The 11,557-nt window shown below is 38.6% G+C and overlaps 1 protein-coding gene across 1 annotated transcript; it reads right to left on the bottom strand.

Moving 5' to 3' along the window:
- Positions 1–2,318: 2,318 nt before the first annotated feature.
- CLDND1 (claudin domain containing 1) lies at positions 2,319–7,943 on the bottom strand. Its single transcript, XM_063434273.1, has 5 exons — positions 7,872–7,943; positions 6,601–6,916; positions 4,226–4,330; positions 3,114–3,251; positions 2,319–2,906 (listed from the first exon to the last, which is right to left on the bottom strand). Exons 2-5 carry the CDS (start codon positions 6,875–6,877, stop codon positions 2,686–2,688), a joined length of 741 nt encoding a protein of 246 aa, XP_063290343.1. The 5' UTR covers positions 6,878–6,916; positions 7,872–7,943; the 3' UTR covers positions 2,319–2,685.
- Positions 7,944–11,557: the final 3,614 nt, after the last annotated feature.

The following is an 11,557-nucleotide window of genomic DNA, read 5'->3' as shown; positions in this document are numbered from 1 at the left end:
AATAGCCAGCAGTCACCTTTACTGTATAAAACATTAAACTTGTTACGGAATATTTTGGTGCTGGCTAAGTACTGGCATCTTCAGTAAATGCAGAGACAATGCTTGTAAATGGGCAGTAAGGATATGATGTTCCACACTTTCCACCTTCACAAAGCCTTTCTTCCTCAGAGTAAGTCACATTCAGTTAGCTGCTGACCAGAGCTATGCTGTTGAACTTGCAGCACCATTTGAAAAGTATTTAATACAACACCCCTATTCTGCATTTTTCCCAGGATAAAAAGAATACCATATATTCACGTCTACACCTAAAATGTAAATTTCCAAAATTAAAGGAACACACCAAGCAATATAAGCACCACAATGCAATGTAGTGGTTATGGTAAAATGTACTCTGGCAACCTCCTACTGCCAGAAGCTTTCTGAGCTACTCCCTGCTTTGCAGGTTCTGCTCATTGGCTGAGAGCATCAGCTGATTTGAGCTTAGCTCCCAGCCCACCCCATGCAAGTTGTCAAACCATTAGCAAATGGTTTGACTATTTACACTAAGGGGTACAAAGGCATTACTGTAGAAGACATGGTGCTTTGAGTATTCATTTAAATAACTCAAACTTTTCAGTTAATATCAAAGCAGTGAATCCCACAGAATATATAGCCAGGTATGGGCAACTAATATAAAAGTAAATAGTTCAAATGGCTGCACACAATGTCTAGAAAAAAAAGTCTTCGATGTTGAAAGCGCAAAATGGTGTGATAAGGAAGAGGGAGATGGGAAATTAAATTATGGTTATTCCCAAATACTACATCTCTCTCATGTTTATGCTCATTAACCTATTTGAAACTTTATAGCTTTTTTTCCCTTTTACTATATATTAATCAAAGCAACTATTTTTTTATCTCGACCTAAGAGACTGTATGACACACTACATGAACCATTTCTAAAATCTGGAAAGTTAACAAAGGCATGAAGTCTCCAGGTTCTGGGAAATTGAACTTTCAGCTTCCAGCTCACCAAAGCAATTTAATGAAATCTCTCTAAAACAATCTTGCATATAGTTGACAGGCGATAGTGAGAAACTGCATATCGTGGAAGGAAAAATAGAAGCGCAGGGGGAGACTAGTAAATGGGAAATCAAAATGAAAGCTTGAAATACTGATATACATGTGACAGAGATGTCCTATGGCACAGTATCAGGATGACCCGAAAACTAATGGAGCGGGGCAATAAAGTAACATAATATGAAAAATAACAGATAAGAAGGAAAAAACAGAGTAAGAAAATTTTGGAAGAGAGGGAGCGGATGAAAATGGAAAAAGAAAAAGAGCAGACAATAGAGATTGGAGGGAAGGGAGTTCTGGATTGAAGGAAATGGAGATTGTGAAGAGGCATAAATGTGAGGGGAAAATAAGGTTTATGAGTGAGATATGGGGCTCTGGAGGCATCCAGGCAAGTAGGATTTTTGAGAGGAACAAGACTGAAATAAAGCTAACAAAGGAATGAGTCAATGGAGACGTGTCCATAGGGGCACCTGGGGCAGCGCCCCACCAGTTTCTCTTGCAATAAAAATATAATAAATTTAATAATAGCATATAGAATTATTTTTTTCTGTCTGTGTTTTTGTGTAAACTTACACTTTTAATATGCGTCTGTTTGGGGGAAAAAAAAATTTGTTATGACCTTTCAATTATTGGTACTGCAGTTTCCCTTATTATCGTCCTATGTTGTTGCTAGGGATTGTTTAAAAAAAAAAACAACAACAAAAAAAACTTACTAGTTTTTTTTTTTGTCTGTCTCTCTAAAAATGATGAGTGGTCTGCTTTATAGTCATTGGCTGCTTGACAGGTGCTGATAAATTGAGCACCTTATGGCAGCAAATAATCCAACCCACGAAATAGGCCAGCCTACAGTGCTCTCATTGGCTGTTTGCACCACGTCTGATGTAGTTGAGGAAAAGGATCATTTAAGGTACTTGGCTTCCTCCCTCTAGTGCTAGCAGCTTATTGCCTTGGGAACAGAATGGCAGTAGGCTTCTCCTTCAGCTTATTTTTTTAATCTCCACACTCCCCAGCTTCCTCTCTTCCTGGCTTTCTCCTGTACACCAAAGTAAGGCAGGCACCCAATGTTTAAAGTGAAGCCTGCCTTACTTTAGTGTTAATAAGCTACCCCTCGAACCTTGCGTTCCCTGATCTCAGCATCCCAGCCAGATAATGACAGCGGTGCCTGCCATTAAAGCAGGCCCATCTGATTCAGTGTATTTGTGATAGATATATATATAAACACAAAAAAAATAAAAAAATATCTAGCATAATTGAAGAAAAAAAAAAAAAGTAGAAGCAGAGTCAAATGCATATGTCTAGTTAGTCTGGCGCCCCTCCAATTTAAAATGTCACCAGCCACCACTGAAGTTAAGGAAATCAGACCAGGGCAGGGCCTTGAAAACAGTGAATATTTGTAATGAGTAAATGTAAACCAAAAGAAATCCAAACTCTACAACAAAGACGTTGGACAGCACTGATCTAAATCATTAATAAATAGCTTCTGTACCTTAGGAAGTTTCTGCTGTATTCAAAACATATAAATATCGCTGACATGCCAAAATATCTGCCACCTATGTGTATTTCAAAACCCACATATACAGCAAAATGTTTGCAAGTCTCCCACTACCAAGATTCCATGTATCTTTCCACTCATGCCACACGGTAAGCTTTCATTAAAGAGTATTCTCGACGGCTAGCTCGAGATGCCCACAAGAAAAGTGCTCCAGCCATGATCTGCAGGGGTGAGGAGACACAAGCCAAACAGAAAGACCAGCCGTACTCTCCCCGTATCCCTGATGGAAGGGGCATTTTTTCCTGCAGCATCCGAACCCCTTGGGAGAAACAAAGAACCGAGCCCAGTGTGCACACACCTGCAGGAAAAAGGATGTGACAGGGGACCAGGGATGTGAGAGAGAGAAAACACAATAACAGTTCAGGTCATGTGAAGAAAAACAAAAAATTGCAATACACCAAGAAAGCAGTAAAGTAATGGGCACAGAGAACAAAATAATAGGCAGCATCACATATATGAAGAAATAGAAACATGAAGGAGCTAAGCTGAACTCGTATATACTCACCAGCCAGTAAGTGAAGAGTCCCTGTGCCAAGGGCTGGGTACAGACTTCGACACACACAGCCAGCAAATCCAACAATGGCACCAAAAAATATAAGTCCAAGTGCCACCAATGGAAGCAAAAACTGACAGCGCCACAGGTCTGAGAGAAAATAAATTATTCTGTCTTAATACTTCATACAACAAATAAAATAGAACTAAAAGTACTAGCCAAAATGTGCAGTCTGTAACTTTTTCTTTGAATTATGTGATGGTATTCTTAATAAGTTAGCCTACCTGTAGACGAATCGATAAAAAGATATGCCATAAAGTTAATGTTTGTAGTATTTATTCTATTATCTGTTGCATATCTTATTTTATGAAACCAAAAGACATGCTTTTAAGTAGGAAATTAGGTAATTTGGGGGCCTCTATCAAACTATGTTGTGTTAGACTTGTGCACAATTGCGTTTCACCTGGTTTGAACATATCAAATTCCCTTTTAAAGAGTAACCTTCCCCCCAGAACTTATAACCTTATATAACTTTTAAAGAGAAAAAGATTTTACATTGTGCTAGCAGATTAGCTAGAAAATGTACAGATTCAGAGAAACACCTTTTTTAAGAAATCGTTTTCTCACACTTCTTAGCCAAATCTTTGAGATAGACTCTATGCTGGCGATTTGAGTGACAAGGGAGCACATTAAAAAAGCGCTGTGGTAGCTATCGAAACTCCCTAGTGGACGCTGATAGCACTGGCTAGAAAGTATAGCCAGGAATGGCATAACAACATGTTGGCGTCACACAAGAGGCACATGAAATAAAGGAGCAGACAGACTGTGGGAGGACCAGAGGAAATGGCAGCAGAGGAACGCAAGTATGGTGAGTGATATTTCTTTTAATTTTACAATGAATACATTATGTAGCTTTGTGACACGATGTATTCAATGTATTGGTGGTCTTTATTAAATAAGACTCCACAGGTAAATCCCGGCTAGACTGATTTTTTGGGGGTACAGTAAAAAGGAATGTGATTTGTTTAAGCCAGCTGAAACGCATTTGTCTATTCTGTATAAAAAGTCACTTAACTTGTTTTCATCCAAGCTATGTAGTAGTAAACCCACTCATAGTTACTCACACGTTCGCACTATGTCGATATCAGTGTTGTGGTTTCCTGGTTCTTTGTATTTCTCCAAAAATTGATCAGAAAATGACAGAACAATACAGTGTGACTTAGATCCTTCTGTAATGCAGAGATAAATGTACAATAAATGAAATAGTAGTGCAGTTTGCAGAATACACAAAAAAATTTAAGTAGCGGTACATTTTTATTAAGCAGGTTTTGGTATACAAGGTATTGTCAGTTTTAAATGGGAAAGTAAGGGTAGCAAAGATGTGACATGTTAATAGTATGAAATAGGGAATAATACAATATTAAGTACATGTGACAGATTAAGTACATCCACACAGGTTAAAGCTTGTGGTGAGGTTAGAAAAGTAGACAACGATGCATGATAAACAAGCAAAACAAACCATCAGAAACCTGCAGTTCAACCCTGTTAGCCTATTAAAGGAACACTCCATTAAAATTATATTTTAAACAATTAGTAGATATACCCCAAAAGAAAACATGCATGCATGAATGTGTGTTTTCTTTAAAGGTAAATGAAGAAAAAAAAAAAAAAAACAGTTTGCAAGTGCAATATACCCCAAAATCCTATACGGTCCTGTAACTTATTACACTATTTGTGGCCCTCTTGTCTTGTGTTTTATCTTTTTGGAAGAGATGTTTATTTTATATGTTTATTCTAAAGATATTGAGAGATCTCTCATAATCTACATTGGGTTTAAAGGGTAAATTATTTTTTATACTTGTTTTCTCTTTCATTATTATTTATGACTGGTGCTCACTTTGGTTTATAGTGTGTTTGTTTACAGTTTGTTCCATATAAAGCAGTAACTTCACCAGCGTTAGGTTTCAATGGCAACCTGTTTTTTCCCCAAGTTATGTTACATTACAATTACGTTTTTGTCATGATTTGAATGAAACTCAAGAGACTAGGAACTTCGATGGCTATCTTTTAAAGGTACACTAGACTCCGCACGCATGAATATCCATATGGGGAAGGGGTAAAGTGTATGTGATTGCATGTTTTTAGTTTACAGTTAGATTTTATTTCATATACATACCCCAATGAAATACTGCAGTAGGCAGGTAGTTTTCAGCTTTGAGGGAACAAAACAGTTCATGAAGACACTGTTACTTTTTTTTCTACTTTTATTTAAAGATCTTTCATGTATAAAAAAACCTAGTCCAGACCATTTTCTTACATATTGATCATTACAGCGTAACCTTTTCCCCATCCTTCACCAAATAATGTCCCAGACTTTGAAGGTCCTGTCCTGATTGTGCACTTCTTCCAGATGCTAATTACACTGCACAAGCTGTGACAAAAGTATCCATTAGAGAACCTGTAAAGCAGGCACTAACATGCATGAAAAGCCACAGGTCAGTTGATACAGTTTCTATAGTCACCTGAACAACTTTAGCTTAATGAAGCCGTTTTGGTGTATAGAACATGCCCATACAGCCTCACTGCTCAATCTTCTGCCATTTAGGAGTTAAATCCCTTTGTTTATGAACCCTAGTCACACCTCCCTGCATGTGACTTGCACAGCCTTCCATAAACACTTCCTGTAAAGAGAGCCCTATTTAGGCTTTCTTTATTGCAAGTTCTGTTTAATTAAGATTTTCTTATCCCCTGCTATGTTAATAGCTTGCTAGACCCCGCAAGAGCCTCCTGTATGTGATTAAAGTTCAATTTAGAGATTGAGATACAATTATTTAAGGTAAATTACATCTGTTTGAAAGTGAAACCAGTTTTTTTTTTTTCATGCAGGCTCTGTCAATCATAGCCAGGGGAGGTGTGGCTACAGCTGCATAAACAGAAACAAAGTGATTTAACTCCTAAATGACAGTGAATTGAGCAGTGAAATTGCAGGGGAATGATCTATACACTAAAACTGCTTTACTTAGTTAAAGTAATTTAGGTGACTATAGTGTTCCTTTAAGTAATAGTAATAGCCTTCATGGCTATTAAAGAATAAAACTATATCTAAATGCCAAACTACATATCACTAAGACCCTTCCTGTGAAGGTTTTTTATTGGATCTGGCCATGGGCACCACTATAAGCAATGGAAATTGTCAGAACTGACAGACATTTGATCGTTTTCCTGGTCTTTTTTGAAAGCTGCAGATTGGCGGCAAAATTTCCATAATGCATGGAGGGCAAATAGTGTATCATTGATTAATAACATGCATGAAAATAAATCTATTTTTAAATGGTTATGAATCCCCATCCAATACCTCAATTTGCAAGTTTAGGAAAAACTGATTATCTGTCAGTGCATTTCACCACTCACATTAAAGATAATATTCAAAAACAGTAAATTACTCAATAGACATGTATGGTCAAACTCTGATAAGAAAGGTGCAGTTGATGGTACTTACCATATTGCTGGTCTGAAGTGTGCTGGGTATTGATGCATATTTGCCAAAGGCCAAGACTGCCATTGCAGTGAAACAGAGCATCAGTATATGTTTTCTCATCTATTTTTTCACCATCACTACTGAACTCAGTAGCTGCACCCTCACTTAAGTTTAAAAGGACCGTCGGTGTAATGTAGTGATACCATGACACTGTCCCCACTGCTGTTGAGAGATAGATCACAGACAGAAGAGACAACACGGTGCCGATCACCAAAGCTGTTGCAAAGCGGTTATCCATGGCTTTATCACTGACTCTGTATCAACGTGCTGACAGCATCTAAAAAAAGAACAGTTAGCACAGAATATAGTAAGAGCATGAAACAAAATTCAGCACGCTATACTTAGATGCAATGTTTTTTGTGGACATCACTGCTTCATAGTGGTAGGCAAGCAAAGAAAGATGCTAAGCTGTAGTATGTAGCATTCCATAGTAGAGAAACCCATTAATAAATCAAGGTCGTTACTACTATTTATAAATCACCAACTAATAGCGCTGCAGCACTGTACAATGGTTCCTGCTCTGGCACACTTACCACTGCTTCAGCATATTACACGTATATAATTATTATTGTTACAGTGCCCATGTCATCTCTGCTGCAGCATATTACACGTATATAATTATTATTGTTACAGTGCCCATGTCATCTCTGCTTCAGCATACTACACGTATATATTATTATTATAGTGCCCATATTTCAAGTGTTGCCTATTATCATGACCAGCTCTATAAATGCTAATAATAACAATGTGTGTGTCCAGGTGGGGACACATAGTACATATGTCAACACTAAGTATAAATAATAAGTCTGTCCAGGCTTCTTGATCCCTCTCTGTAGGATTTCTTTCTTTAAGGACCAAACTTCTGGAATAAAAGGGAATCATGACATGTCACAGATGTCATGTGTCCTTAAGGGGTTAAATAAATGTGGGTAACAGCTGGGCATCTGATATGTGGGTATGTAACAGCTGGTGGTTGGGTAGAGGCAGCCGTTCTAATGATAGAATGTTTCCAATCCCTGGTTATTGATGTCTGACACCTCTCCATAGCTCAGCGTGTAAACAGGTGCAGGTGAAGGCAGACTACACCCAATGACATCTTATTCCGCCGCGGTCTCTAGGGTCGAATAACAAACTCCGAGCTGGGACGTATTCCCACGGTGGGCATGTAATATTATTATTATTATTATTGCATTGTTAGAAGAAGGTGCAATAGCCATAACCCACAGCCTCACCCTTCAATTCGGCTCTTCGGTGACGCCGTATCCGGCGCATGTGGCGTGAGGCATTCTGGGACATGATGTTCGTCCAGTGATGGAAACAGGTCTGGAAAAATAATACTGTATGCGCGATGGTAGGACAAGTGACTCTAACTCTACGGAGGATCAGCGCCCCCTAGAGTGGAAATTATGTATTGAATAGCTAGAAATTGAAAGTGGATATACAGTACGTATATACTCTGAATGTTGTACATTTTTGCTTCTCTGCATCCTACATCTGTGCTAAGCATCACGGAGGGTGGACTGTTCTAGCCTATCAATATAAACCAAATTCACTAACAATAGTTATTTTAATTTAAAATGTGTTGGATTTTTTAAACTTTTTTTTGTTTGTTTTCATATAAAGTGGATTTTTCTCTAAACCAGCAATTGTAAGGTAATCAGAAGGCTACTGCAAATTCTAGGCTAAAATACAACGTGTCTGCTTTTCTAACCCTATCATTTTGTTCTAATTTTTTTTATTTCATTGCAATGTATGGCTTTGAAAACAAATAGCATAAAGAAGGCATAGCGAAAAGTCAACACTTTCTTCTGACCGTAAACAAAACTTGTATAAACATTAGTCTCAAGAGAAGAGGTCATGGACCAAAGACATGAGGAGAGCAGGGGTAAACTAATAAAGATGCACAATTTCTGTGACCTCTGTATATTACTTTTTAAAGTCACCCATTTAACGAGCTTGTTAACTGCGTGTGTGGCTGTCACCCTTACTAGCCTTCATTTAGTCACATTCATCCAGTCATGCACCCTTTCACATTCTGCCAAACTGTTACTCTCACCCAGTCAAACACCAAGTCATATACACAGGGTTACTCAAGACAACAGTGAATTTTAAATGCAAGACCAAAATTGGCTTGAAGTTTTTTATTTTCTAAATCGGTTATTTTGACTTAAATCTTCAAATTCATGGTAATTTACTTTAAATACCCAGCAAATGTCACTTAAGTAAATAACATTGAAAGTCATACCACTTAGTTCACCCATCCCATCTTGAGTCAAATTCATCTACTCATTCACCCACTGATCCACGATTTCCTACATATTTTACTCGCAATCTCACAAATAGTATAAAATAGTGTGGGAATGTTAAACGTGGTGGACTTGAGTCTTTTTTTGCAACCAAGATTACTTTGTCATAATGTAACATACACCAATGATATACATTCTCATGCACATTATTAAGAATCCTGTACGTTTAGGATGTTGGGAAATTTGGTCCACCAACATCTGCAGTGTTATCGTTAACCATCATTATGATACCGGAGAAACTGACGGAAGCCAAGCACAGAGAGATGGACACAGGTTTCTTCAGGAAGGAAGAGATTCTTTATTCGATTCACCGACCGGGACTCAGAGGGACTAATGTCACCAAAAAACAGCAAAGTCTGAGTCCTGATCATACAGTGTAGGTCCCTTATATAGGCATGTAGCTCCCATAATCAGTTCAACCTACACATCATCATATCATCATCATAAGCTTTTTGCCCTAGACAAGTCAATTCTCCTACAGATGTATTAAATATTATTCCTTTCCTTGCTATGCAAACATAACCTATAATGGAGGTCTTTAATCGCCACTCAGATTTACCTCTAACACTCATTTGATAATCAGCTTGAGAAGATGTTATCTGTTCAATTGTCTCAGAACCGTAATGCATTACCTCCTTTGCTTCCCAGGGCCATTGGTCTCCCATATTAGTACCTCCACACACATAGCAGTTGGTTACATTAAGACTACCGGCAATACTCTCGTCTAGATCAATAAACAAGTTCTTAGCATTATGGGGGATCTTATTATCTACACTCATCTCCTCGTAGAAAGAATGGAAAACCTGATGAGTCTGGGCTGCCACAGTATCGGTCTCTATCCCTATAAATAATATTGTCCCAGGATCCAAACCTGTCCCATATATCTGGAACCCAAATAAGTTTCCGAACCTATCTATAAACTGTTCAGGATTATTAATAAGTATATGGACTGGGTTACACTCCATAGACTTACAATATGGTTTGGTAGGCAACTTGGTAACAATCATATCCTTATCTACTGTCTGTCCCCAAGTTGCCCACCCTACACAAGACCAATATGGACAATAATTATAATTCTTATTTGGGCATTTTGGATCTATATACTTGTTCTTACTACTGGGGCAAATATACTTATCATTAGACCCATAAGTTCTTTCACATTTAAGATCTCCACATACATTCCACGGTTTTCTACCACTTGATATCGCCTTACATGCATCAAATAGAAGAACACCCGAAGAATGTACGGTTTCTAGTATTGTCTTATTTATTAGGGTCCCCTTTGAGTCTCCATTCCGAAGGGTCAACCAAATTGTACGGGGTTGATACTCTGGACTAAAACACTTAGGTTCTCCTACTCTTAAATGGCATACACTATAATCTATACCTAAGTATCTACACTTAGATACATATCCTTTACACTTATATTGTGAATGCCAAATAAGGGTCTGGGAAATATGATTACCTGTTTTTGTAGTCTTAATGCAAACCTCACAGCCAGGTGTGTCGGTACCTCTACCTTCCTGAATAATTAAAAACACACATATACATTATAAAACACATCACTCCTGACATCTTTGTCCTCATTCTTCGACCGTGCGATGGCACCTCAGCTTCCAGGATGTAAGGGCTGCAAGGAATGGAGTCCTTCAAGTCCTCTCTTCCCTTCACAGAGGTCCCTTCAAGACACACTGGCTATGTAAGGTGGGTAGGTGGTCAGGCTTTATTATGGCCGTCAAAACACTTACTTGCTGATCTCTTTGATTACTCTAGAAGTCCCGATATCTCCTCGTCACTCCGACTGAGTTACACGCTTTAACCGGATCTTGCAGGGATTCTCTGGATCTGGTGTAGCTTGTCAAGAATCTACTGCTGCTGATTTAACCCTGGAGTGATGAATCCACGGAGTCACTTCAGCCACCTTTATAGCTGTAGGGGTAGACAAAAGAACAACATAAGGACCCCTCCACTTTGGCCCCAACGGTACACTGTTCCACTCCTTTATCCAAACTTGATCTCCTGGATGATAACAACTGACAGGTGGATAAATATTCACAGGTAATCTATCTTGTACCCATTTCTGTACCTCCTCCATAGTTTTACCCAACTCTACAACCTGCTGCCGGGTAATTCCTTCTCCCAACTGACTTAAATCCCACCTTAAGTTACCAAGTACAGGAGGTGGACGCCCATACATAATTTCAAAAGGTGAGAGACCCATCCTTCTGGTAGGTGTACTACGAATGTGCAACAGAGCTATTGGCAAAAGAACATTCCACTTAAGTTGAGTTTCTTGACACATCTTTGCCAATTGGTTCTTAATAGTTCTGTTCATCCTTTCCACTTTCCCAGAGCTCTGAGGCCTATATGCCGTATAAAGTTTCCACTTAATACCAAGCATATGAGTCAGTTGTTGTAGGCACTGGTGAACAAAGGCTGGACCATTATCCGATCCTATAGAGCATGGTAGTCCATATCGGGGTATTATTTCTCGCAACAGGAATCGCACAACTTCTCCTGCTTTCTCTGTACGAGTAGGACATGCTTCTACCCAACCTGAGTAGGTACACACAACTACTAGTAGGTAGCGATGTCCGCCGGATTTAGGCATT

The sequence above is a fragment of the Pelobates fuscus genome, chromosome 10 (assembly GCF_036172605.1).
Source record: "Pelobates fuscus isolate aPelFus1 chromosome 10, aPelFus1.pri, whole genome shotgun sequence".
NCBI classification, from domain to species: domain Eukaryota; kingdom Metazoa; phylum Chordata; class Amphibia; order Anura; family Pelobatidae; genus Pelobates; species Pelobates fuscus.
This window is presented reverse-complemented; position numbering and strand designations above follow the sequence as displayed.

Excerpts from the sequence above, each read along its gene's own strand:
- CLDND1 (XM_063434273.1), bottom strand. The coding sequence starts at position 6,877 with ATGGATAACCGCTTTGCAACAGCTTTGGTGATCGGCACCGTGTTGTCT. Across the intron at positions 4,331-6,600 it reads CACTTCAGACCAGCAATATG|AAGGATCTAAGTCACACTGT; the intron begins GTAAGTACCATC and ends TCTGCATTACAG. Across the intron at positions 3,252-4,225 it reads TATCGACATAGTGCGAACGT|ACCTGTGGCGCTGTCAGTTT; the intron begins GTGAGTAACTAT and ends ATTTTCTCTCAG.